The 27,125-nt window shown below is 41.5% G+C and overlaps 1 protein-coding gene across 6 annotated transcripts in view; it reads left to right on the top strand.

Annotated features, from left to right (window-relative positions):
• col16a1 (collagen, type XVI, alpha 1) overlaps positions 1-27,125 on the top strand; it is a 91,796-nt gene that overhangs the window by 48,049 nt on the left and 16,622 nt on the right. For 2 of the 6 annotated variants that reach the window (XM_080864066.1, XM_080864067.1), the window contains exons 10-49: positions 3,288-3,323; positions 3,417-3,467; positions 3,740-3,772; positions 3,944-3,988; positions 5,555-5,593; positions 5,710-5,772; positions 6,638-6,682; positions 6,771-6,866; positions 7,159-7,197; positions 7,987-8,031; positions 8,157-8,192; positions 8,290-8,412; positions 9,105-9,140; positions 9,534-9,569; positions 9,791-9,916; positions 10,171-10,215; positions 10,594-10,629; positions 10,716-10,769; positions 11,754-11,804; positions 11,891-12,034; positions 13,054-13,089; positions 13,971-14,078; positions 14,394-14,516; positions 14,617-14,670; positions 14,756-14,797; positions 15,172-15,207; positions 15,293-15,346; positions 15,443-15,511; positions 15,604-15,657; positions 16,077-16,103; positions 17,108-17,161; positions 17,473-17,517; positions 17,696-17,767; positions 18,545-18,598; positions 23,366-23,416; positions 23,508-23,627; positions 23,824-23,865; positions 23,950-24,021; positions 24,148-24,192; positions 24,918-24,962. In XM_080864066.1, coding sequence (XP_080720192.1) covers positions 3,288-3,323; positions 3,417-3,467; positions 3,740-3,772; positions 3,944-3,988; positions 5,555-5,593; positions 5,710-5,772; positions 6,638-6,682; positions 6,771-6,866; positions 7,159-7,197; positions 7,987-8,031; positions 8,157-8,192; positions 8,290-8,412; positions 9,105-9,140; positions 9,534-9,569; positions 9,791-9,916; positions 10,171-10,215; positions 10,594-10,629; positions 10,716-10,769; positions 11,754-11,804; positions 11,891-12,034; positions 13,054-13,089; positions 13,971-14,078; positions 14,394-14,516; positions 14,617-14,670; positions 14,756-14,797; positions 15,172-15,207; positions 15,293-15,346; positions 15,443-15,511; positions 15,604-15,657; positions 16,077-16,103; positions 17,108-17,161; positions 17,473-17,517; positions 17,696-17,767; positions 18,545-18,598; positions 23,366-23,416; positions 23,508-23,627; positions 23,824-23,865; positions 23,950-24,021; positions 24,148-24,192; positions 24,918-24,962 — 2,382 coding nt within the window. The remainder of the gene's footprint in view (positions 1-3,287; positions 3,324-3,416; positions 3,468-3,739; positions 3,773-3,943; positions 3,989-5,554; positions 5,594-5,709; positions 5,773-6,637; positions 6,683-6,770; positions 6,867-7,158; positions 7,198-7,986; positions 8,032-8,156; positions 8,193-8,289; positions 8,413-9,104; positions 9,141-9,533; positions 9,570-9,790; positions 9,917-10,170; positions 10,216-10,593; positions 10,630-10,715; positions 10,770-11,753; positions 11,805-11,890; positions 12,035-13,053; positions 13,090-13,970; positions 14,079-14,393; positions 14,517-14,616; positions 14,671-14,755; positions 14,798-15,171; positions 15,208-15,292; positions 15,347-15,442; positions 15,512-15,603; positions 15,658-16,076; positions 16,104-17,107; positions 17,162-17,472; positions 17,518-17,695; positions 17,768-18,544; positions 18,599-23,365; positions 23,417-23,507; positions 23,628-23,823; positions 23,866-23,949; positions 24,022-24,147; positions 24,193-24,917; positions 24,963-27,125) is intronic. The other 4 variants (XM_080864069.1, XM_080864068.1, XM_080864070.1 and 1 more) reach the window with 4 other exon arrangements.

Genomic DNA, 27,125 nt, shown 5'->3' with positions numbered 1-27,125 from the left:
GTTGTTTCTTTCCTTGCAATGATTATCCAGTTATCCAGAGCATTTTAGCTAGAAGACAAAGTTGGCCATAAGTTGGTGAAAATAGAGAAATCTTCAGCAGCTAAAAAATACTGAGCCAAGGGTTAGCAGAGCCCAACATCAAGAAAACAGAAACATGACTACAAAGTAATGCCAATGTTGCCCTGTGCAGTGTTTCCTAAACTCGACTTTGAAAAGTACTTGAAGATACACGAGACTCCTGCCATTTAAAAGTAATCCTTTATTTCATATCATTACGTGTTGCGAAAAGTAACTCATTAGAGTACAACCCCCAATACCTCAAAAGTTGGAATGGTGTGTGAAGTGTCAGTAAAAACTGAAAATAAGGATTTGAAAAATCTCATAAACACGTCATTTATTCACAATAAAACACAGAAAACACATCAAATGTTTAAGCTGAGAAAATGTGCCGTTTCAAGAAAAAAATAAGGCCATTCTGAATTTGAGGACAGCTACTACTCAAAGAAGTTGGGGCGGGTCTATGTATCTTTAACAGTCCTGGGTCTTCTTTGCATTTTTGACACATTTTTTCAGTTGGTCAGAGGTGTTTACTTTGAATCTTTTACTACAAAGGTGTGTAAGAGATGCAGCTTAGCATCTTAGCATTGTCTTGCTGAAATATGTATGACATTCCCTGAAAAAGATATTTCCTGGTTGGGGGAATATGTTGCTCTAAAACCTGTATATTCCTTTCAGCATCAATGATGCCTTTCCAGATGTGCAAGCTGCCAACTGCTTAGCCAATTGCACAGTGCACCCTCCATACCATCAGAGATGCAGGTTTTTGAACTTAGGGCTGGTAACAAGCCAGATCCTCTTTAGTCCTGAGGCCCACTGGATGGGCATAGATGTCCATGTTTTCCAAAACCAATTTAAAATAGGGGTTTTTCTCAGCTTAAAACAGATTCCCACTTTGCCTTAGTCCATTTCAAATGATCTGTGGCCCAGAAAAGATGGCAGTGTTTCTGGGTGATGTTTACATATGGCTTCTTCTTCATATGTTAGAGCCTGAACCTGCATTTGTGGATGGCACAGTGAACTGTGTTCACAGACAAAATTGGGCCTGTTTGTAATACAGAGCCACCTGAGTACCCAAAGATCCTGACCATCTAATTTTGTTTTTCGGCCCTGTGCACAGATTTCTACAAATTCTCTGAATCTTTTGATGATATTAAGTAAGTACGTAAGTAAGTAAAGTTTATTTATATAGCACCTTTCAGAGACATATGTCACAAAGTGCTTTACAAGGTAAAAACATAATACAGTCATAAAATACATCATAAAAACCCTGGTCTAATTAAAAGCTTTTTGAAATAAAAATGTATTTAGCTGCTTTTTGAAGGTCTGAGTCCAAACCCCGTAGAAATAGGGGAAGTGCATTCCACAGTCTGGGTGCAACAGCTTGGAAAGATCGGTCCCCTCGGGTTTTAAAACGAGTGTGGGGGACCACTAAAAGGTTTTGGTTTGATGACCTCAGGTTACGAGTGGAGGTATGTGCACGAATCAGATCAGCAATGTAGGGGGGGGGGGGCTATATTACATACAATTTTATGCGGAGGAGCATTATTCTGAAATCATTCCACAATTTGCTGAAGCAGCTTTCTGCTATTGGTGAACCTCTGTGCATTTTACATGTGAGAAACTCTGCCAATTTCAGTTTCTCAGTTTAAACATGTGATATATTTTCTGTTCTGTTGTGACAAAATGAGGCTTCATGAGCTTTCCAAATCACTGCATCCTATTTAGTATTTACATTTCATATTTCACACTGCTAACACATTTAGCTTCTACATGGTATAGAGCCTAGTGTACATTCTCATTCTCATTACATAGTGAGCTGATAACAGTAGCTTTCCACCACATAACAAGCAACGGGCATGCTAATTTTCATTTAAGTTGCATTTTTAGCTAAAAGCTAGCCATTGCAGTTTTTGAGCTGAACTTTCTCAACTAGCCACATCTACAGAGATGTCCTTAGCCTGCATGTGCATCTTCAAAATGTGAAGTAGCACCTAGCAAACACTTGATATCAAACCTGCACACAATAAAGTGTGAATACTTCCACAATGCAAAAGCTGTCCTCTCTGCCAACATGTTAGCTGACTGACTGACACAGGATTGGACCCATTCCACAAGCACACAGCTGCATGCCAAGTAGTTGGAGGGAGGCAGACACATTGCAGATGCGTCAGGGATTTTCTTTTTTTTTTCCCTCCCTCAACAAACAAAAGAAACATTTTAACAGTATTTGGTTGCTTATTTGCGAAACGAAGCTAAAAAAAAATCCAGCAACTTCAATTAGGGAAATTGCCTTTGCCATTAAAAAAGAAAGTATAGAAATGCCAATGCGGAGCATAGTATACATGCCAAAGCTTTGATTTCAAAGTTTTGGATTTGACAGCAAATCCAGCAAAGTGATGTGAATTAAAGCGATATTCAGTAGTACATTTTGCTCTTACACTTTTCTTTCCAACTTTGAGAAATGTGGAGAACAAACAACAAAAAGCAGGCTGCTGACGGTTTAAGTAGATGTATAAGAGGTCTTGACTAAGCCCACAGTCACAGAAGAGAGCTTGGAAAGAGTGACTCGTCACTGCAGCTGGTCTAGCCAGCCATTGATAGATTTGTAGCTGCTAAGAGTGAGCGAGTGAGTGCGTGAGGGTGGAAAAACAAAAAAGGGAAGAAAAAAAAAGAGAGAAGTGGGAGAATTACACATTGTCTCTGTGCTGTTACAGCCCTCTTCACAGCACAGTCACAGCTTCAGCTTATATGCAAACCTTCTGTTAATATGAAGGCAAGGCTCCCAGAAACACAGGACTGGGGATTTGGCTTTAATTACTCGCTTCTGCTAAAAATGCTTCAGTTATTTATAATGGTAATCCTTATTTTCCTATGCATGTGCCTGTGAGTGTGCACGCGAGTGTTTGTGCGCAGGCGTGTGTGTACCCTCCTGTGATGAGCAGCTGGTCTGCTCACTCCTGTGCTGAGGGAATCAGACATTCCTATTGATCTCCATCTCCCATGGGAGGTGTGTGTGTGTTTGTGTGTGTGTGTACACGTGTGTGTCCACCTCTGCTTCCCTTTGACTGCATACTGTAGAGCAGAATTCGATTTGTTTTTGTGCAACAGTGCCACTGCCAGGGGACAAATTGAACTGCAACGTTCATGTCTTATTCAGGCACACAGCAGGTCCTTCAGTGGATGTTAAACTCATATAATAATAAATCTCTGTTTCTCTGTGTCTGTAGTGTGGGGGGTGTTTACTCCTGAATAGGGAAGAAAATGTAAGGATCTCTGATCTTTACTTTCTCTTTCTTTCTATTTAAAGTGGTATAAAATCAGGCTGGTGGGTAACTGAGCGTTTTTGTGTTTTGCAGGTTGTAAACTTCGGCGGGGTTGCTGGGGTGAAAGGTGAAAAAGGGGACCGGGTGAGTATGAAGGATTACAACAAAGAATACTGACATTCATTTTGGGGGAGGGGGCGTAGTAAGACTAATATCAGAGGTATGAGCAATACGATCGCTTGTGCCTGGACATGTCTGCTTCGGCGCTTTGATATTGCTGTAGTCCAATACGATGTAGGCTGTTGACCAATTACCATCTAGGTGGTACGCATTGTTCGGTGCTCACTGATTCTATTCATCACCCACATCATTGTTCATTGCCATCATTGTTCTTTTCTACCTCTCTCTATTTTCAGGGTGATGACTGTTCTGGCTCCCATTCAGGTCCAGTAAGTTACTTTTCCATTGTGTGTCACACTCACCCCACGCCACGCTTTGTGGAAAGGCATTGTTTTTTGGCTTGGTCCTTTTAGTTATTTGGCATGCAGTGCAGTGAGCCTGAAATTTTGGCCAATAGTGGTCTGTGATTATACATGCCAACCAAGTGTCTCTAACTTCAGTGCACAGAAGGACCCAAGGGGCAGAAGGGAGAGAAAGGCGAGTCGGTGAGTGCCAATACTGCCAAGGTTACAGCAGCACCTTCCACTGCCCTGCTAACCCCCTAGCTGTTTAGTTTGAGCTTTATTTGAAACCTCATTTTCCAGCATCCTTTTCCCAGTATTAATTATGCAGTGGGAATGATGGTGTGCTTTGTATGTTTATTTACTTGGTGAGTGACTCACCGAATTTGCATGAAAGTATATATGCAGGGCTTGGTTTCTCAAAGGATAGATTTGACTGGTTTAAAGAGTTAGATCAGCTTTAAATTTTATCCTCGATTGCTCTGAAGCAGGTCAGACCCATCAATCCATTTTCTACCGCTTAGTTGGCTTTGTGTCAAGGGGGCAGTATTCTAATCAGAATCGCCCAGACCTCCCTTCTCCACGGCCACTGCCTCCACCTCTCATAGAGATATAGAAAGGCATTACCAAGCCAGCTGAAAGACATAATCTCTCCATCTTGTCCCAGGTCTGCCCTGGGGTTTCCTCCTGGGTGGTCATGCCTGAAATCCAGGCGGCATCCTGGCCAGATGCCTGAACCACCTGGACCGGTTCCTTTCAATGCAGAGGAGAAGTGGCTCTATTTTGAGCAGCCCCCCAGGATGACTGAGTTCCTCACCCCTCCTCCGAGGTTGAGGCCAGGAACCCCCGTAGGAAACTAATTTCTGACATTTGTCTCTCACTCTTGACATTTGTGGGCTCACTCTTTCGGTCACTAGCCGCAATTCGTGGCCACATGTGAATGAAGAAAGTTAGAGCGTTGCACAAACATAAAGACTGACTTGACCGCCTACCTTTAGGCTAGCAAACCTTAAGACTCAGACTATCAGCAGCACCCAACAGGGCAGAAGAGAATAAAATAAAACCGGGTGTATTTCAGGTTTAAGAAACATAAACACTAGTAACCCTACTTTTACATTTATTCACACATAGGTTGCCAGTGCCTTCTCTGCAAATCACATCATGAATTCACGAGATTAGGCAGGAAGTAGACTGTTTCATTCTGATCTGATGTCACATTTTCCACTGATTATCTCTCAAAAAGCACAATTTTTTTTTCTTCTTAGTTCCATCTGTGTTACTTGGTTGGGTGTGATCACTCAGTCAGGACTTTATTTTTTTATGTTGTTGTTGAGAAGTCTTAATTGATCCAATATTTATTACAACACATTCCTGCTTAAGATAGTCAAGGTCTAACGTGTTTTGTGCAGCAGATGAAGAATTTGAATTAGTTTGATCTAATCCATCCACAAAATCCATCTTTGCTTTGTGAAACCAACCCCGGGGTCTCTGTTTCTATATTAAATTTAGATTCTCAGCAATGAGTTGCGTCTGATTAATATGCAGCATGTAAAGCCATTCGGACTGCTGCTCTATAATGTGCTCCTGTTTTTCAAGTTGTTTGTTTGTGTGTGTCCAAATGGGGCATATGGCCCCTGCTGGTAGCCCTTACCGGTTGCCAACTGGTCACTGTGTTGTTTTGCTATGCTCCAGTGGTGTGTGTGGCTGTTTAGAGTTTCTTTAGAGCCAGGTCATTGATCTGGGCCTTGTCTCCATTCACTCTCTCCACAGGCGACCCCTGCCAACTGGGGCGAAGCAGCTGGGTACAAGGTGAAGAGCTTAAGAAACTTTTGGTGATGAATAATAAAGATATGACTTTTTAATGATCATCTAATTAAAGTCTAACCTCTTGCTTTTTCATTCCTCACCCCCCTCTGATTCTCCAGGGAGACAAAGGTCAGAAGGGTGAGAGGGGTCCACAGGGTCTGACAGGCACCCCAGGAAAGGATGTAGGTGTTTTTGTGTTTGTTGGTTTTACTTCTTTTTGCTTTCAAATTAGAGCGTTAGATTCAACCAAAGTACCTTTCAGGCTTGAAATTTAGAGTTTAGCTTTCAATCTACATTTCAATAGCACAAACATGAGGGCACACTCACAAACATACTAATTCATTCACGCACATCCACTTATGCAGCCACTTTTATCAAGCTGGAGCGGATATTCAGTAAACTCATACGGTATTACTATTTAAGCTCAGGCGCCCATTGATATTTATTCCCCCCTCCTCTCTCTCTCCCATTGCGTTAAGTCGGCCTGTTAATGCCTGTTAGATTAGGCTAGAGCAACAAAGCTTGCACAATCAATGCTGCCTCATTGACTGTGCTGTTCGTCTCTCACACAGGCGGGCGTCTATTCAGGAAGACTTAAACCTTTTAATCTTCCCTGTTCAGTGCAGTGATCCTGTAGACGCATGAAAAGTTTTGAGGAACAAATTACGACATGTGTGTGCTCTGAGATATTCCCCTGGTTTCAGCGTCAGGCGCGCACTCACACTCACGTTCACCGGGCTAATTGCTTGTTGTGGCCAGATGGATTTGGTGGAGGATAGATTTTCTTAAGTCTCCCATCCATCTGACATTGTGAATATGAATGTGCTGTTGATGTGACTTGAATCAGACAAGGAGAAAATATTACGTATGCACCACTGAAGACGATACATCTTACAGTCTCTACATTTCTCCCGTTTTTTTCTTATTTCTCAGACGAGGAACATCAGACAAATGGGGGAAAACAAGTGTCTTTAACAATTTGTTTGATTATTTGGAGTTGGCACTGATGATGGCAATTCTCCTTTTTTGTCTGTCACCTTTTCCCAGGGTCGAGCGGGATCGGTCTGTGTGGTCGGCCCCAAGGGACAGAAGGTCTGTCTGCATCACGTCTACAATTAACCTGTCACATTCTTGCAGTCCAGTTTGCATTTAATAGATATGTTTTGAAATTGTTTCCCAGGGTGTCCCTGGTATGGTAGGTCCGGAAGGATTGGCAGGAGAGCCGGGAAGGCCGGGACTTCCAGGCCTACCAGGGGTCGGAAAACCAGGTCCTCCAGTGAGTGCGCTTTTTAATTAAAGAACTGGTCACAGAAAGCAGAAGAATGATATACACAATTACTGGACAATGTCCTTGCACTGATTATCTTAATGTCCTTATCCTCATTTTAGAAATGGCTTCTATTTGACCAAAGTGTGTGTTTCTTTGTGGGGGGGTTAGCCACAGCTCTCAAAAATACATGGCAGGATGTGGCAGAATGCTTTCTTTTGATCAGATTGCTCCTGATTAAAGTCTAAAAGCATCTTAGGATGGCATTTTAAAAGATTCATTTCCTTTTTTTCCTTCCCAGGGCCCTCCTGGTGAACCCAGCGGTGCAAAAGGAGAAAAGGTAAACTTACATTTTGACTTATGATTGTTATAATAATGCTCTTAGGCATATTATAATAAAGATGTCCTTTTTGCTTTAATATATGAAGCATTCAAGGCCATGGCACTCGAGTGCCTTTGTATCTCGGAAGGTACCACTGCAGCTACTATTACCATTAGCATTAGCATTCACTAACTTGAAAAAGATATGTGCATATATTTGTTAAGAAGATACTTGTTAAGAAGGGAGGAGGATTGTTAGTAAGGAGTTTGAAAAGCTGAGAGTAACTTAAAGTTGTTGAAAAAACTAAACAAATAAGTACTAGTTAGCTAACTAAATAGTTCAAATAGTTAGCTAAAAGTAAGGTATAAATGTTTAACTAAAAAGAACAAATATCAAAAATGTGTGACATATCTACCTAATTAATAAATGAACAGTTGAAACAGTTGAAAGTTAATATACAGATAGTTGAAATGGCGACTTTTTAAGCAAGCGATATAAAAGTTTGCTTAAATTAATGGACAAACAACTGAAATGGTTGAAACCATGATACCTGACTAAGTATCATGGCGTTAAATAGGCTAGTTAGCAGAAAAGTAATTGAAAATGCAATGTTTTTTGCAACGTAATAATGTAAATGCAGTGGTTTTGAGGATACTCAAGGTCCTGTCCCAGTGTAAATGCTTATTGCAAATCCTGCTTGCAAGTTGTTAGTTGATTGTTTGCACATCAAGAACCAGCAAAGGCAAAAAGAAATGTCTTATTACTAAAAAAAAAAAGCTTTCTGTAAAACAGCTGTTGTATTTACAGGGCGATAAAGGAACTTCTGGAGAAGATGGATTCCCTGGAGAACCAGTGAGAGACTTTTTTAAACATCGATTAGTATTCTGTAATGTATGGATGGGCTTCCAGGTTATGGACATGATTTGAACTTTGATCCGATATGTCAGTGTTTGAATGAGATTGTGCTGTTTTCAAAGGGTCCAAGAGGACCACCTGGATATAAAGGAGAGAAGGTATATCTTGTAAACACTATATTTAATCTCTATATGCATTTTGTCTGAGTTCTCTCTCATCATCACATTGTACGTCTAACTTGCGTTAAATCTTCAGGGTGACCCATGCGAAGTGTGTCCAGTGCTGCCTGCAGACATAGGCAACAAAGTGGCTTTGCAAGGGAAACCTGGCCCTAAAGGAGAGCCCGGATTACCAGGGATAGGAGAGAGAGGACCGTCTGTAAGTAGCGCGCTTGACCGGAATGTCATCTGCGCCTGACCGGAATGTTAAGTTTGCCATTTTTTTACGATCTTGCTACATTTCTTTATTATGGAGTTGTAGACACGGTCAGAGTTGTAGCTGACAATTGAACCTTGAGCACACTTTTTTTTTTTTTTTGATAACGCATATTTTTTTATTTTTCTTATCATTCAGAGGGAAAGTGTGGCATTTATGTCTACCTTGGGCTTTTATTTGCCCTTGTAATTCTCACAGTATTGCAGCAGCTCAAGGGGAGAAGGCGTGATATGCTGTCAAAAGTTTATCCTCCAAGGCAAAGGGCTTTTTCTTAATGTAATCTTAACTCGTCTCTCTGTTTCTCTAGTGAGTCAGGACTCGGCACCCTGTGCATTGTGTTTCTCTTTCTGTTCATTCCGCATCTTCCCACTTACCCCAGCAGGTGAAATAGAGAATGATTTGTGGTGGGGGAAAAAAGAATATAAATCTCAAGCCTTATGAGATTCACTGTGCAACGATTTCCAATAGTGCCAGTATCCATCTGTCATACCTGGTTAGGGCAGAAGGAGAACGAGGTAGAGCAGCAGAGAGGGAGAGGGGAGATATGACCTTACTCTCACAAAGTTGAACTAACATTCTTGCTTCTAGATAATTCCTGTTCTTCCCACCTCTTCCCTTTTCTCTGTATTTAACAGGGTCTTCGAGGTGCAGATGGCAAGGAAGGACGGAAGGTATTGAGCCCCCCCCCCCCATGCATTTACAGCTTATGGTTCATTCATATTCTGTGGAAGCGTGGCCTATTCATCTGCATTCCTACACATTCAGATATGCTAACATCAGCACTGTAGACGACTCCCTCCTAAAGCAGAAGCAAGCCAACCAGCAGTACAGACGAAAGTCAGCGCGCACACACTTTCAACACTCCTTCACATGGCTATCTAAGTGGGTCGATTCCCAATGCATGTATGTGCAGGACTGACATACTCCCATATCTGCCTAATTGTTATAGCCAGAATGCTTCCAATGCCATGCTGAGACATGACATGACAAAGCAAGCCTGCTTGTCAGGATGCGCTCGGTCTAATATGCCTTCTTGACTGTTGTCTTTTTGTATGTTTTGGCAGGGAGAACCAGGATCTGATGGTACCAAAGGTGAAAAGGTCAGCTCTGTGTCTTTTTTATGTTTGAGGCTAAACAGTTACCTGTTTCCACAAGTCTTGCAGCACCAGAATGTTTCTAACCTTATTAATGTGATTTCTTTTTTTCCATGACTGGCAACTTGTTTGACCGGGTCAAAGAACCAAATGAGTCTGTTCTGATTATTCGTTCAAGGCAGTCTGTGACCCACTCTGAACTTCCCTGCTCCGTCTGTGTGTTTTAGGGAGAGTCGTGTTCTGCGTGCCCCACTCTCGGAGAGTTTTCTAACTCTGTCCCCGGTGTCATGACCCAAACCCAACAGCAAAAAGGCGAGAAGGGAGAAGCTGGAATTGGGCAGAAAGGAGAGAGGGTAAGCTTGTTTACGAGGGATTAATGTGATTCTGGTGATCAATAGGAAGCAAATTGCACACAAAGTTAAAAACAACAACCAAAAAAAGACTTTGGACCTACTAAGGGGAAGCAGTGATATTTAAACTGAGTGGATAATTGGGTTGTTTGACTATACTCCTATTGGTGATTTTGTTACTATATTTGCTCGCATGTGTGTGCATTGATAAGTACCTTAATTAAAATGATATATTGTCCACTTTTTCTCCTACACAGGGGCAGCCGGGAGATGTAGGGCCGGCTGGTCTTAGAGGAGAGCAGGTAAGTCGCACAAAAAGAAACATGAACAGTGTAGGTGACCTCAATAGCAGACAAGGCTTACATAAAGGGAACTCACTCAGTAGGTTTCTGAGTGAAGCTCTTAATAGACTTCATGAGGAAGATAATCACAGCAGTGCACTAATTTTAGTGCCCCAGACTGTTTGCCATTGGGATTTTCCCCAGTGGGAAACTTATTAGTGAAGAGCTTAGGTAGTCAAAAGCCAATTTTTTATTTCTTATTTATTTTTTATTTTTTTAGATGGCTGCCTGTAGGGTCTGTACTATCAAATGTGAATTACCAATTGAAAAGACCCATCCATTTTTATTAATTCTTAAAATTTAGATTGTGATTTTTTTTTTTCTTCCACTCCACTGCAGGGTAATCCAGGCAGCAGAGGAGCTGATGGAAAGACCGTAAGTTCAGATTCAGTTCTTTTTAAACATCATTTTTTGGATGACATCCCGATTTACTGAAATCATAAAATGTGCCCACGAGACAGGGAAAACCTGGATCAAGGGGACCAAGTGGCAAGGATGGACAGAAAGGTGAAAAGGTAGGAAAATATGTCAAAAGGTTTTGGATCCCTTTTGATGGCCAAGATTTAAAAACCAGACTTATCTTTTTATTCAATATAATCCAAAGTGAGTGACTGAGCCCATTAACCCATCAGGAAAGTGTTTACAGAGGTTAATACAGAAAGTATAGACTCTTCTGCATTGGCTTAATCTTTCCACCTCAGAAGATTAGAAGATTAATGTTTTCTCCTGTCTATGTGTACCACTTTGGTGCTTTTCCTAGCTCTCTTAAGTAACACCTTGGTACTCTTTTTAGTTTGTTGAATTAACACGTTTGCACCCTTTCTATCTCGTCACATTAACACGTTTGTACTTTCTCAAGCTCACCAAAGTAACACCCTGGTACTCTTTTTGGCTCACTAACACAACATTACCACACTTTTCATCTTGCTAAATTAAAACCCCAGTACCCCTGCTAGCATGCTAAAATAGCACATGAAATTGACATGAAAACTGTAGCTCTAGTGGTGATAATAACTGCCAAGAATATAAAATATATACTAAATATAAATATGTACTTCCCACAATCTAATGAGCGAGAACTGTGCCCTAACCTGTGAATGTTTAGCATGAGTTAAATGTAATACATCACAGCTGCAGAAGTTAGCGATTTAGATTAAAAGTAGCATTAGCATATAAACTCCCAATGTTTCCTGGCACAAGATAAGAGTATGGAATCTTCATTCTCTATGTTCACCATCCAAGTTTGTTAATGTCAGCATGCATGCTATTAAAAGAAGAACGACACTATATTCCATGTCTCCTACTGAGACAAAAAACCTTTCAAGTCTACCTTCCAAGCTTTGTATCTCATAAAAAATATCTCAAGTTCTACTTTAACAAGTGGTATTGTTTTCAGCTAGAGGTTCTTCACTCCGAAATCCTCTCCATTTCTTACTACTGAGTGTTTTATATGTTATGTTATTCCAAGGTTTTTTAATTTTACGTTTATACATTCTAAGGGAGAACAAGGGCAGCCTGGTGTTAGTTCTCCGGGCCAAAAGGGTGAGAAGGTAAGTGCGGATGTATTTGTTGGTTTTGTATCCTTTAATATTTTTATTATGCAAACTCATCTTGTTGACTCCCTTGCTTTCCCTAGGGCGAGTGTGGTGTGTGTGAATCATCAGAGGTTGGCCGGATACCTGCTAATATCAAAATGCCAGTGGGAGCAAAAGGCAGTCAAGGTGAACCAGGCCCTCAGGGGCCACCAGGACCTCCAGGTCTTGGGGCTGAAGGCAAACAGGTGCGTATCCATCACACTGATTCGAAGCATCTTTTTGGAATCCAAAAACAGCTTCACCTTAGATTATTCTAATATGTTCATGTATGGTTGTCTTCTTTTCAGTTAGGAAAAAATTACAGAAATGGTGCAGCGTATTTTACTGTATTGCTGCTAAAATAACTGTATCTCAAAGAAACATGTAGATGGAAGTGCTAATGACAGGGTAGCACCTTTTAAGACCTTCTTGGCTTTGCTTGTAGAGAGCACAACGGTATGAAAGAAGGAATAAAATATTTATTTATATAGTGGCAAATCACAACAGCAGTTGCTTCAGGGTGCTTTATATTTTTAAGGTAAAGCCCCGACAGAGAAAACCCAACAATCAGATGACCCCCTTATGAGCAAGAACTTGGCGACAGTGGGACAGAAAAACTCCCTTTTAACAGAACGAAACCTCTATAAATCCTTAAAAAGAAACAATGCCACTTGGCTAAATTAGCATGTAACAGTGACATAGCTTGCAACCAAACCCAAGAACAAACAAAAATGGAAACAGCACTGCACACACCATTACTTCCATAAGTGATCTTCATCAGAATTAGTAACTCAAATCGCATTATGCAAATTCCAAAAAACCAATGCAGCTTCTTTCCGATCCTTGCAGAGTAAAAAGGATTAAGCATTATCTTGATGAGTGAGACTTTTAAGGTACTGAAAGATTGTGCCTCAAGGGTGCGTCAACCCATAATACTTATTGTACAAATCGGCTATACAGCAAATCTCCTCTTACCACAGAAGTGCTACTAAGTATAATAAATCTCTTTTGGCTTGTGTCATCCCCCCAATTACATGCTGTTTGCTTCTGTGGTTAGCTCTGTGTCAACAGTTTTTATTTTATCTGAATGGATAGAGGCTCCCACAGTATTTGCAGATGACTGCACATGTGTTTTGAAAGTGCACGTGCATGTTTGTGTTTCTACCTGTGTGCATGCATTTTTTTTTACATTTTTACATCCTCTTTTTTTTTTTTTACTTTACAGGGCCCATCAGGGCTGCCTGGTGCCAAAGGAGAAAAGGTAAATTACTCAGTAATGTCTCCTATGGTTTGACCTAGTAAGTTAAGAAATTAAACCCCACATATGAAATCTACAACCATTCTGTGACATTTACCCAGTGCCCACATAACCAAAGCAGTATGCTGACAAAATGAGACTATTTGGAGTTTTTGGTGGCCTTTAGAGGCAGCCAGGCGTTCTCACATAAGCACAGGCCGAGGATGTCTGGAGGAATCCCACGCCGCGTATTAAATATTGTGCTTATTTTAGATCACAGAATCCATGTGCTGGAACATTCGCATCACTTTACCTATAAAACCGAGAAATAAATCTCCCAATAACAGAGCCAAGCTGCCTTAAATTACCTTGAAAGTCATCCACAGGAATCACTCTGCTTCAACTTCAAAGTGAAGGAAGATAGTTACTGGAATACTGAGATTGATTTTTTTTCCCACATAAACATAGATCAGACAAAAATACTGGCCTGGTTGATGTTGGGGAGGGAATTCTTAGCTACCCTGTGGAGCTGCCTTGTAAATACTCAAAGGTTTCCAATTAGTGTAAAACTGCATTGTGGGTATTGGTGGCATCCACCATACGTGTACATTTTCTTTCTCATAAGATCGCAAAACCTTTTTAATTAATATCATGCATTATTCACGTCTGTGTTTGCTCACTAGAAATCTTCTTCTCCACTACCTTTGATGATACAATTCATGCTGCAGCCAGCTGTCAATAAGTATCATAGCATGAAACCATCAGAAAGGTTGCATCACTCACAGTCTTTTAGTTGTTCTTGGTGGAAAAAAAAAAGAAGCCTGCCTAGAATTCATTTTGAGCATTGTGCACACTAAATACAGGTCACTGCCTCTCCTTTTAACAATGAATTTCAATTTAACCAGGGTGAGCAAGGAGATCGAGGAGAGAATGGATTAGATGGAGCTACTGGAGCCCCAGGACTGCCTGGAGACCATGGTCGGGATGGCCAACGGGGCTTGAAGGGAGAAAAGGTAGTTTAGCATTCCTGGACCTTTACCTTCCATCCTCTGATGCCAGTGCCAGTATAAAATGTGTCAGTCGTGTCTCTGTACCTTAGAGATCTAATTTGTTTTTTTTAAATGGACTTAGATTTGTCTCTCCATCCATTGAGAGCATCTATTGCATCTATTACATATTAGGAAATAGGAGTTAGAATTGATGCTGATTAGCTAAATGGAGACACAGAAGTTGGAATGAAGTTTGATTCATCCTGAGCTACTTGGATTGTGATTTTGGATTTGCTGATTTGCTTTTATTTTATTATTTTATTTGTTTATTTTTTACAGGGGGATGCGTGTACCAGCTGCCCTTCTGCTGGTGCTGTTGTGGGTGACGGTGTAGCTGTGCCAGGCCCCAAAGGAGAGAAAGGAGACCCCGGCCCCCCAGGAGAAGGAAAGTCTGGCAAAAATGTAAAGGCACTTGTTTATAAGTGGATATACTTTAAGTTCTGTGCTGTGAGAATTGCACATGATGAGCTTGGGTTTTTTTTGGGTTTTTTTGTCATTTCAGGGAAAGCCAGGTTTGCCTGGTGTGCAGGGCCCCGTCGGTCCCAAAGGAATCAAGGTGTGAATTCCCATTTATTATATTATCATGTTTATAAATAAATATGGATGACTGATTCACTGTCAATGTATTTTGTCGTCTATAGGGAGAAGTCGGAGTCCCAGGAATTGGCCTTCCAGGACCACAAGTAAGGCTGACGTCTCCTGAGGGAAAAAAAAAAGAAACCATCTGGATCAAGTTTGATGTTGACATTTGAAACAGCTGTTAGACACAACACTCACGCAGCTCCTAGGTGGATGCTGTTTTAATCTCACTGCACCAAATTCCCCCATGACATCAGCGATTAGAGTTTTACGGTCTCGCAGGTCTGACAGTGGAGTTGTAAATAACCACCATAAAGTAATTTGGGAGTTTCTTCTCTCTCAAATCCTTTGACCTCTCGCGGAATAACAGCTCATTGATTTGTCAGTCTTTGTCCATATCTTTGCTCTTTTCTCCCCAGACTTCGTTAACCTTCAGATTCTTTTTTTGTTGTTGTTGTTGTTTGTGTTTCCATCATAGGGTGAAGAGGGACCAAGAGGACTCCCAGGACTTGTAGTAGGCTTCTCCTATTTTTAAAGTGCTTTGTTATTTCTTTACACTGCATACGTAGACTTTAGTCTAATCTCTGCTTTTTGTACAGGGACCTGCTGGTGCCAGAGGATCACCTGGGCCTGCTGGCCCTGCAGGGGAGAAGGTAGCAGAAAAAACAAGTGACTTAAACTCTAAATTGCCTTTGTACAGTTACATGAACCCTCTTTAAACTTATGTGTTGGGTTTTTACTGTTCGCAGGGCTTCAAAGGTGACTCTGGGCTTCCTGGACCACCTGGTCCCCTGGGCGTTGGAGTAACAGGCCCCCCGGTATGACGTAAATATGTCTTTCTGCCTCTCCATATGATGTAATGCTTATATGTTTTCAAACACCCTCTCCTATTTCCTTTTTTGACCCACAGGGTAGAGATGGAGCCCGCGGCTCCACGGGACTGCCGGGAGCTGATGGAAGACCTGTGAGTTGTTCATTTAAAGTCTGTTTCAATCACATGTTTTTCACATGTTTTTGTTACTTATGAATCTGCAATTCAGAGAGTTGTCAGAGAAATTCAAGTGGCAAACTCGAGTTGTCGCCCGTGCGTTAGCGTCTTTTCAGACTTTTAATTTTCTTTGAGCTTCTTTGGGAATTGTCCTTGATTTAGGCATCATTTGTAACCAAGGATGTCTGCCTCGATCCATAACAGAGGCGATGTCTGCTCCCATCTCATCCTCCGTCCCCTGATCTGCTCTCAGCTCACTGCCCCGTGAGCTTTCTTCTGAAACAACAAAGCAAGAGTAACTAAGTGTTTGTCTTTGTGTGTGCGTGTGTGTGTGTGTCTGTTCGTGTGTGTGTGTGTCTGTGTGTGTGTGTTTGCTCTGTCTCCTACTCTTGCAGGGGCTTGATGGAGCTAAAGGGGACAAGGTAAGTCTACCGTTTTCCTTGGATGAAGGAAACTGGAGGGGTTTTAATATAAAGAGGGTGGAACAGATGGTAATCACAAGAGATGGCTCGACACCCCACTACCACACCAGCCTTGCCCAATCCCTTGTCTCACACACACACACACACGCATACACACACACACACACACATGTACGTGCACGCACCGGCCTCAGGGCACATATAGAGTAGCAGTGGAGGTGACAAGTGTACTGTTGCTGGCAGACAAGAGGAGTTTTGGGGGCCTTAAGAGAGAGCGTGTGCGAGACTATTAATTACTGAATTCATCAGAGCCACTGGTCCAGACTGTCACCGAGCGGGTGGGAGAGATGAAGACGTGGCAGAGGCAGAGTTTAAGGGTCGGGAGGGGTATACGATGTGGGGGCAGAGTTGTTTGTGAGGGCTGAGGTGAAAAGAAGAATAAAGTTAAGAAAGAATAAGAAGTTGGAAAAAAAATCCGAAAACAGAAAAAATGTGCAAGTGGTAACTTAGCCTTTATTCTGTGGATTTATTAAGACTCTGTGGCTCATGCATACTCTGAAAAAAATGATTTTGGTTGGACTATAGTGAGAACAGATGCATATGAAGAGATATTATGTGGTTTCCTCTTATGTTAGCTGTATTTGTGTAATTGTACAATTGCATGTTCATTGTATATATGCAAAAGTTAAAGCTTTTTGGGCAGTTTTGTGTATTGCTGCACTTCATATTCCTGACACAGTATGAATAATAAAAAAAAAAACAGCAACTTTAAATCCCTGCCAGTTACAAGTGTCTTTGTAACACATCAAGATTTAACAAAACGGAACAAAAGTGCCACGAAAGCTGAAAGAGTTCTGGCTTTCTTCCTGTAACAAGAGCAGTTTTAATCTTGAATGAGGGCTCGTTTTTGCAGCCTGTGCTTAAAATCGTGCCCAGTTTCACTTTACTGTTTGATTCTTTTTTTAAAGATCTGCTTTTTGGGGTCTTTTTTATGTATATTTCAGGGTGAACCTGGAGAGTGCGGCTGCCTAATGCCGCACACGGGCGTAGGCGGACCTGTAAGTACACCCATGCTGGAATCGCTACACGTGGACAGGCAAATTCATCTAAAGTAGAGAGAGCATTGCTGCTCAGTGTATGTTTTAAGAGCACAGGTCGGATGATTTGGTGCGAGTCCAAAGGTAACATGTTGAGAAAAAAGAAACTGCTGAGTTTTTTTTTAAATTTATTTTTCTCTCTTTTTTTTTGCTCTTCCACAGTTTTCTGTAGTTTGACATTTGTTGTGTAATTCTTAACATCACACTGTGTGCTTTCTGTATATCCTGCGAGCAAAGGTGCATCTCTGATTTTGACTATTCTTGCCTTGCAGGGAGCTCCAGGAACTCCAATAAACACGTGGCAGCCCGGGCCTCAGGTCTGATCTGTCAGCCGAGCCGTCCTGTATGACAGCTTAGGCTTTGTGTGAACGCTGTGTGTCTGTTGTTACCTTGCAAACTTTGTTTGGAAAATCGCAGCGCTCGTCTCCTTTTTTGGGGGGTTTCACTGTCAGACTATAATGTAATAATTTGTGGTCCTCCCTTCATATGTTGCAGGGTCCCCCAGGACCTCCTGGCCCACCTGGACCCCCTGGGCCTCAGGGAGTTATTGGAAGCCAAGGACCTCAGGTATAAGCGAGAGTGCAAGTAGGATGGTCAGGGGGGAGGGGTTATGTCTTTGCTTCAATTCAGAAGCTGCTTCATTATGCTGAATTGAAAAAAAGAAGCTACTTATGTAGGCTTTGAGCTTGGGCAATTTGGGTTCATAAATAAGGCTTTAACGTGCTTTGCATTTTCATGGGTGAATTAAATCCATATTATGCATGTAGGAAATGAACTGTCATTATATAAAGTATGTGTGCAGTAGCTTGGACACAAGCAGGTTAAGGATCAAATCAAGTTTAAACTTCAAAAACGCACTAACCCATCTGGTGCTTCGAGCTTTAACCCATGTGGGAAGCAACTGAGCAAGCTTTCTGAATGTCAGTCAAGACATGAACAGTTATTTGAAGGTCTGGCTTTAAATACACCAAATGATGCAAAGCTTACTCAAAGTATGAATTTGGCTCATTTGAGAAGTTTTTTCTTTTTTTTTCATTTAAACAGACCTTCAAATAAAGTGATGCTCTGATCTGTGCTGCAAGAGTCAAAGGCGTAAGAAACTTTAGAAGTGACTGGGTTGGAGATATCATGTCTTTGAAAAGAGTGCATTTGTTTTTTGTTTTTTTAAATTCAGTAGTGTTCCGAGATTTTTCTTTTCCAAGTTTCATAAGACATGGCCGGAGAGGGAAGAGGTTTCGTCATTTTGGCACTGCCCCTTTGACTCTGCCTTTACCATTGGTGCCGATGGGAGTGGCTAGCCCTCGATTGGCAACAAACTAGTTCAACCTCAGTTCCTTCTTTCAGGGTATCCCTGGAAACGACGGGCTACCGGGGAAACCGGGTTTGCCTGGAAACATCGTAAGTAATAATAGAGAAAAAGGAGGAGAGGCGGCTCTTATCTGCTGATTTGAGATCTGGGGCCTTGTGTATAAATGATGCAAAAGCACGAAATAAATACATATGGCAGGAAGTGGAATTATATATAAGATATTCCCAAGAAGGGAAAACTCATGAGTTTATTTTCTAAACATTTAGTTTTTCACAAACTTTATTACATCATGATTAAAGTGGTTTATATACTCTGCCCCAAAATGTGCTGTGTTTACTTTTGTTAAATTCTGTATTTGAAGCACAAATCCTGCTTTTCTGCTTTTAATTTGAAACCGCTGATGCGAGAGGAAGGAAGTTTGTTTTTTTGTTGGACAAAATTAAAAGGTGGCATGTAGGTATCTGGCTCGTACAGTACAAAGTGGAGAAAATAATTATTTGAGCACTTGCTGAATTCACAAGTAAATGGACTGATGCTTATATAGCGCTTTTCTACTCTCTCGGAGTACTCGAGGCGCTCTATACAACATGCCACATTCACCCATTCTCACAAGCACTTTATCTATACTTAGTGTTATCTAACTACATTCACACTCTGATGGAGAGCAACTTGGGGTTAGTATCTTGCCCAAGGATACTTGACATGCAAACTGGAGGAGCCAAGGATTGAACCATCAACCTTCCGATCAGTAGGTGACCTGCTCTACCTCCTGAGCTACAGCCACCCTTAAAGAAGTTGCTCACTTACAAAGGAATTATAATTTTGTAATTTTTTGCTAGTTTCATTTTACTGGAGAGACGGAATATAAACGGAAAATCCATAAAAACACATTAAATAAAAGTTATACATTGATTTGCATGTCACTGAATGAAATAAGTATTCGATCCCCAAGGAAGACCAAAGACATTTCTTGTAGTTGGTCACCAGGTGTTTTTTGGTCCACTCCTCTTTATGGAGACCCTCAAAATCCTTAAAGTTTCTTGGCTGCTGTTTGGTAACTTGAAGCTTCAGCTCCCTCCACAGAATTTCTCTAGCACTGAGGTCTGGAGACTGTCTAGGCTTCCATGACCTTAACCTGCTTCTTCTTTAGCCACTTCTTTGTTGCTTCTGTGGTTTGTTTTGGGTCATTGTGATGGTAGAAGACCCATCTTCAGTGTTCTGCTTGAGGGAAGACTTGTGCTTGTGCTTCAAGATTTCAGTCCATTACAGCAAAGTGTGTTACTAAACGGTGTTCTTGGTCACTGTGGTCCCATCTGGATTCAGATTACTAATATGCTCCTCCCGTGTAGTTTTGGAATGATCCACCACCTTTCTCATGACCATCCACACCCCAAGGAGCTCTAGACCCAGGGCTATTGACAGTTATTTTATATTTCTTCTATTTATGAAGAATTGTAAATGAAACAGGTGACATTGATTTTATGGACAGGTGTATTATTTATTTATTTATTTATTTATTTATTTATTTATTTATTAACCTTTATTTAACCAGGAAGATCCCATTGAGATTAAAAACCTCTTTTTCAAGGGAGACCTGGCCAAGATAGGCAGCAGCAGATGTCTCACAGTTACAGAAATTACTCAAACACAGGCAGCAACAACACACATGCAACAATAAGTGAAAGAATACAAATAAAATAAAAAATAAAATTCAAATAAAAATAAAAATAAAAAAGTCAGTTAAAATGACAATCAATCTAATTGAAACAGTTACATGTTATGGACTGGGCTCAAGGATTCGTAGTTTAGATTTAAAAGCACTTAATGAAATGAATTCAGTCATTTTCCATTCCTTCTGCAGTTTGTTCCAGGCCAAGGGTGCTAAATGGACAAAAGCTCTTTTACCAAGTTCAGTTCGGGCAAATGGAACAGAAAGCAACAAGTAGCCATGCGGATGAAGAGAATACCGACCAGCATGTTTCATTACAAGCAGGGAACATAGATAAGAAGGCAGCAACCCAAGTATCGCCTTATATATAAAACTGTATAAATGAGAGTTCCTCCGACTTACCAAAGCAGGCCGTCCTACCTGAGAGTATAACTCACAGTGGTGAGTCTGAAATTTACAGTTAGTGATGAACCTCAGAGAAGCACGATACACAGAATCAACCATTCGAAGACATTGAGCAGAAGCATTCATATATAGAATATCACCATAATCCAGCACAGGCAAGAATGTTGCAGCAACAAGCCGCTTCTTTGTATTAAAAGAGAAACACAACTTATTTTGAAAATAAAATCTCAGTTTTAACTTCAGGTTTTTCACAAGATTCTCTACATGTGGTTTGAAGGTAAGCGAGTCATCAATTAAGATTCCCAGATATTTATAGGTGTGAACCAACTCTATTTTATTACCTTCAAGAGTGGTTACTGATGGGATTGTTTGGGCTCGTCTCCTTGATTTAGAAAACAACATGAGCTTTGTTTTGTCTGCGTTGAGAACAAGTTTAAGCTGAAGTGTGTACTTTATAAATATAATATGCTGAAAGCTGGAGTCTCTGTAACTGATTGATTGATTGTAATCTACAATCGATCTGTGGGAGCCAGAATTGTGACTGGGTTGTTGGGGATCAAATACTTATTTCATTTTCTGGATTTTTGGTTTATATTCCGTCTGTCTCCATGAAAATGAAACTACCACAAGAATAAGAGACTGTTCATTTCTTTGTAAGCGAGCAAATATAAATGCAGCAGGGGATGAAATAATTATTTCCCCCACTGTGTATGCCTGCATGCTTCAAGATGACTGACTGAGTGCTAGGCTGTTCCTTTTCTAGCCTCAGGTGTGTTTGAAAATCTCTGAAGGTAATTTCTTTTCTCATGACAGTAAGTGCAAGGACAAAGACAAAGTGGTGAAATAAGGTGTTGCGAACTAATCTGTGCTTTCTGATTCTTCTGCATATGCTGTCAGTATTGCTTTCTTTCAAGTCTGTTTATAACTTAATTTAATTTTAGGAACATCGATGATGATCTCCAGCCAGCTCTCAAGGGCAACTTAACCTTCAATGCAGTATTTCAACAAGTAGTTCAGTGAAGAAAACAAATGTCCTACTTTTTAAAAAAAAAGATCTTATAGAAACTGCAGACAAGTGTTGAGTACGAGCACATAAAGCACCGTCTGTGCGTACACGCAGTCACAGTCTGCTTGGAAATCGGGGAGGGAAGAGTTGTAGCATAAGCCTCCAGTGGAAAAGTTTGAACTCTGTCCTCCACGCGCTCACCTTTGCACAACACATTTGTCCAAATTTGCAATTTGGCACATGCCTTTGCAGCGTGGCAGAAGTAAACATTATTCCTATAACTGACGTAAAATTATACATGCAAAAATTATAGAGAACTTTCTTTTGAGCGAGCCTGTTAATGCGCGAGGCCTCGTTTTAGCTCAAATAATCACCAATAGCGTGCGGCATAAAATAGCCTTCACAGCTATTAGCTCCAGTTTGAACAATGTCAAATGGGTTTGTAATGACTTTGAAACCAGGCCAGGTGCTATTGACAGACTCACTCAGTGGAAAGGGTCCCACTGCTTTGATAGGGTGCTGACCGCCTTTCACAGTAGATGCGATGGGTGTGTGTAATGAGCAGTTGTGTTTCAGGATTTATAATAACTGGAGATTGTCACTCTGTTGTGGCATTTGTTTATCTCTCTGAGTTTGAAGTTTTTCTCTTTTGGACTTGATTTAATAGAAAGAAAAAAATGAGTTTTTGTTCTCTCTCTCGGTGTCTCTTTTTTAATATTGCATCCCGGCTTCATCCCGGCTTTCTTCCACAGTCCAAAAACAAGCATGTTCTAAAGTGACCTGTCCAGGGCGTACCCCCATCTCTTGCCCAGCAAAAAGCTCTCCAAGGCTCCAACCCCCCCATTGGAGTTTATAGAATGCAATGATTGAGCTCACGTACTGTGATAGGAACAAAAATTTAGTTCTCAGCTTGGATGTGTCTCTCGCTTGAAATGCCTTCAGTTCTGGAGCCTCGGTAATTTGTTTTGTTGTGACATTGTGCGGAATGAGATAGTCATACACAGACATATTGCTTGCAAAGGTTGTGACAGTTTGTACCAGGTTTCTGCAGCTTTGGGTGATAAAACAGCCCTCGGTGATAAAGTGAAGTGTACCCCATCAAGTGTGGAATTTCAACAACTCTGTGAAATCGTATTTGTTCAGCAAAATAGCAAGACAAATACTAGAAAATGACAGTGACAACAAGACTATGTTTGGTCGGCTAGCAGACACAGTTGCCACCGGAAAGTTTGTGTCTTAAGCTAAACCTTTACCGCAGCAAAATGTTGACTTGCCTAACTGCGATCTGCCAGCTTAGACATTTTTAGTAAATGTTTGCAACTTTCTTACTTTGACAAACCAATTTTTTTTTTTTGTATGAGAATGACCCTCCTATGTAGGTCTGTTTTTTCTGGCAGAATTAAAATGCGATACTCAACTGGTACCAGGCTACTGCGTTCAATTTCTAGTACAAGTCTGTACAATAAACATCTAAACAATAGACAGTCATTGTACAGACTGTCTATACGATAAATGTTACTATACCTTACCAAAGGGATTTTGCATTGTACTCTTGCATTATTAAGAAATAATGGTATTATGACATTATTTAATTGTTAAAGTAACTTGGCTTAGTTACAACATTGTCCTTGAACTGTGCTTGGAGAACATAAAGTATTTTTGTTTTCTCTCAAATAAACCAGAGCAGAGTCGGTGGCTGTAATGTGAGTGGTCATTTTTAAGTTTAATGTTTAAAATCACATTCATGGAATTTCCATCTCCATGCCTATTCTGCAGCCTTACATCGGACCAAACCAACTGCCTCGAGACTCCCCGGGAAGTCAGGATGTAAGTTTATCATTAAAACTTTCATGCAATGGGAATGGCACGGCGTGTTTGGGTATACACATGTGTGCTTGTTTCATTGTGTGTGACACAGGATGACTGCGAAGGGGGATGTTCCCAAGGGTTGCCAGGGGTGCCGGGGATGGTTGGTGCCAAGGGAGAAAAGGGAGACCAGGGCAGGCCTGGCGTAACTCCCTTGGACAGCTGTGACTTGGTGAGGCTCGCATGTACTCTGTGATTCTCCAGATTCAGAATCATAGGAAATAATAGACCAGCTGCAATACGTTTGCTAAATGCAAAATGGCAATGGCGTTTTGCATTAAATTCTACTGTGCATGGCTTAATGTGGTTGGCTCTCAGTGTGACAGTAAGGCATTGGTCTGATAAGCTGTCGCCCTGTCTGCTTGCAGTGTTTGGAGAGACTGCAGACGGAGCAGGCAACACAACCAAGGGTTAGTTGAAGTCAGTGCCTGTGTGTTTACAATGACAGAGACTTGCGTGCTCACTTCCTGGTATTTTATTTCTTCATCTCACAGGGCGATCAGCCTTGTGTGGGAACACCTGGAATCCCAGGAATGCCTGGATCACCGGGAACAAAAGGAGATCCAGTGAGTCAGAGTGTCTTCATGTGCATAATATCATTTTCTTATGTTTTTCTTTGCCGATCTGTTTTTGTTGTAGTATGTATATGCAAATTACTTTACAGAGATCTTTATTCTTCATGTTTACTTCAGGGTCCATCCGGAGAAAGAGGCCAAGCGGGAATGCCCGGAAACATGGTAAGAGTTTTAGCTACATTTCAGCTTTAGTTCAGCTTCATCAGAAGTTGATTTGCAGCAGGGTGAACCTACTGTGTTCTGGCTGGTTTTCTTTAATAAAAATCATAACACTAGGAAGCTGTAACAGTGGGCTCTTACTCTGGAATCTTAATCTTTCATATGTATGAGCCTGCATCTCCTATTTTAAGATACTAAGAAAAAGGTTTCCACTACTTTGATGACATCTTTCTCCAACTTACCACTCTGAAAAATCTGTTATCAACAGAAAAATGTTCAAAAACTATAAAGTGCATTTTAATCACTGCCTTACATTAGTTTGCCGGTACTTCTGTGAGTGGGGAAAAAAAATCATTTTTTCCCCTTTTTTCTTGTTATGATTATTGTAGGACAGCACCGTTGGGTTTTTGTCTCAAAGCTTGCAATTGAAGTGACTTGGTGGAGGTTTATTCCTTCCACTTTCCATGAAATCACAGAGCCCCCTGCTGGCCCCAGTGAAAATGTTGCGCACTGGGTGCCATAACACTAAACTCTGAAAGGCTGACTCACACAAACCCACACTAGAGCTCTCTGTTGGCATGCCTGGTGCAGCATTCACCTAATTGTCAGGAACAAATTGAAACCAGCTTAAACAAAAGGGGTAAATTGTTTTTTTTCCTGTGTGTATTCTTGTTACTTTTATGTCTCAGGTGTTTTAAAGTGTTCCTTTCATTATTTTCTATCTGCAGGGACCTCCTGGATTTCCAGGTTCTCAGGGCCCACCTGGTTTACCTGTAAGTTTCATTTAAATTCTCAGACTTCAGTTATTTTCCCATTTTATTTAGCAAAGGCAAAATTTATCAGCCGCACACCCATGGTGAATCTTTGATTCCTCTACATCCCAAAGGTCTTTATTGGATTGAGATGCGGTTGCTGTGAAGGCCATTTGAGCACAGAGGACTTGTCCTCATGTTTAGGAAACCAGTTTGAGATGATTTGAGCTTTGGGCGATGTAGCGTGTAGCATGTTGGTGGGGTGGTTAGCACTGTTGCTTCGAAGAAAGAAGGTACTGAGTTCAAATCCATCATCTGTGTGGGGTTTGTTCCCCTCTGTGTCTGTGTGGGTTCTTTCCCACGGTTTAAAGACATGCAGTTAGTGAGGCAGGTTAAGTGGCCATTCTAAATTGGACCTGGATGTGAATGGTTGTCTGTTTTTCTTTGTGAGCCCTGCAACAGACTGGTGACATGTCCTACCGTTCACCCTATGACAACTAAGATAGCCTCTAGCCCTCCTCTGCAACTCTGAATTGGATAAATGAAAGAAAATGGAGCATTATCCTGCTAGAAGGAGTCATCAGAAGATGGGAATACTGTGTGCTAAGGAAACATCTCCCACACCATTATGACACTTGCAGCAGACTCATCAGGCCATTTAGCATTTTTTTCCAATCATCTATTGTCCAATTTTGCTGAGCCCGTGCCTTGGCTAAAAGACGTGGCACCTGGTGTAGTCTTCTGCTTCAAGGTTTGACATGATACTCTTCTGCATACTTTGGGTGTAATGAGTGGTTATTTGAGTGACTATTTCCTTTCTGTCATCTCTCAAAGCAATCTGGCATTTCTCTGACCTCTGGCATCGCCAAGGCATTTTCTCACAGAGAGCTGCCACTCTCTGGATATTTTCTCTTTTTTGGATCACTCTCTGTAAACGGTTGTGTGGGAAAGCCCAAGCAGATCAGCAGTTTCTAAAATAGTCAGAAACAGCCAGGCACCCAAAGTCACTTAACTGGTATTTCTTGCGCATTCTGATCAGTTTGAGCTTCAGCAGATCGTCTTGACTACATCTGCATGGCCACAGTCGTAGCCGGCAGTTTTGGCAAATGCACAGTTGTTTGGTTTTGTTCATGCACTTTGCTTCAGTATCACTATACAGTGAAGAATAATTAAAATGATTTTAAAGACTTTTCTTGGCAAAGAAATGAAAAAATCTGGTTTTGACGCAACTTTTGGCCACGACTGTAAATCCACCGAGTTGCTGACACATGATCAGCTGTTCAGATATTTGCATTAATGAGCAGTTGAGCAGGTATACCTAAAAATGATGTGGCCAGTGAGAGTGTGTGTGTGTGTGTGTGTGTGTGTGTGTGTGTGTGTGTGTGTGTGTGTGTGTGTGTGTGTGTGTGTGTATATATATATATAAACACCCAGCACGCCCCTGCGGGCGGTTTATCCTTCAAGCTCGGGTCCTCTACCAGAGGCCTGGGAGCTTGAGGGTCCTGCGCAGTATCTTAGCTGTTCCCAGGACTGCGCTCTTCTGGACAGAGATCTCCGATGTTGTTCCCGGGATCTGCTGGAGCCACTCGCCTAGCTTGGGAGTCACCGCACCTAGTGCTCCGATTACCACGGGGACCACCGTTACCTTCACCCTCCACATCCTCTCGAGCTCTTCTCTGAGCCCTTGGTATTTCTCCAGCTTCTCGTGTTCCTTCTTCCTGATATTGCTGTCATTCAGAACCGCTACATCGATCACTACGGCCGTCTTCTTCTGTTTGTCTACCACCACTATGTCCGGTTGGTTAGCCACCACCATTTTGTCCGTCTGTATCTGGAAGTCCCACAGGATCTTAGCTCGGTCATTCTCCACCACCCTTGGGGGCATCTCCCATTTTGACCTCGGGACTTCCAGGTTATACTCGGCACAGATGTTCCTGTACACTATGCCGGCCACTTGGTTATGGCGTTCCATGTATGCCTTGCCTGCTAGCATCTTGCACCCTGCTGTTATGTGCTGGATTGTCTCTGGGGCATCTTTACACAGCCTGCACCTGGGGTCTTGCCTGGTGTGATAGACCCCAGCCTCTATGGATCTTGTGCTCAGAGCTTGTTCTTGTGCTGCCATGATTAGTGCCTCTGTGCTGTCTTTCAGTCCAGCTTTGTCCAGCCACTGGTAGGATTTCT

This window comes from Rhamphochromis sp. 'chilingali' (assembly GCF_963969265.1).
Source record: "Rhamphochromis sp. 'chilingali' genome assembly, chromosome: 17".
NCBI classification, from domain to species: Eukaryota; Metazoa; Chordata; class Actinopteri; order Cichliformes; family Cichlidae; genus Rhamphochromis; species Rhamphochromis sp. 'chilingali'.
This window is presented reverse-complemented; position numbering and strand designations above follow the sequence as displayed.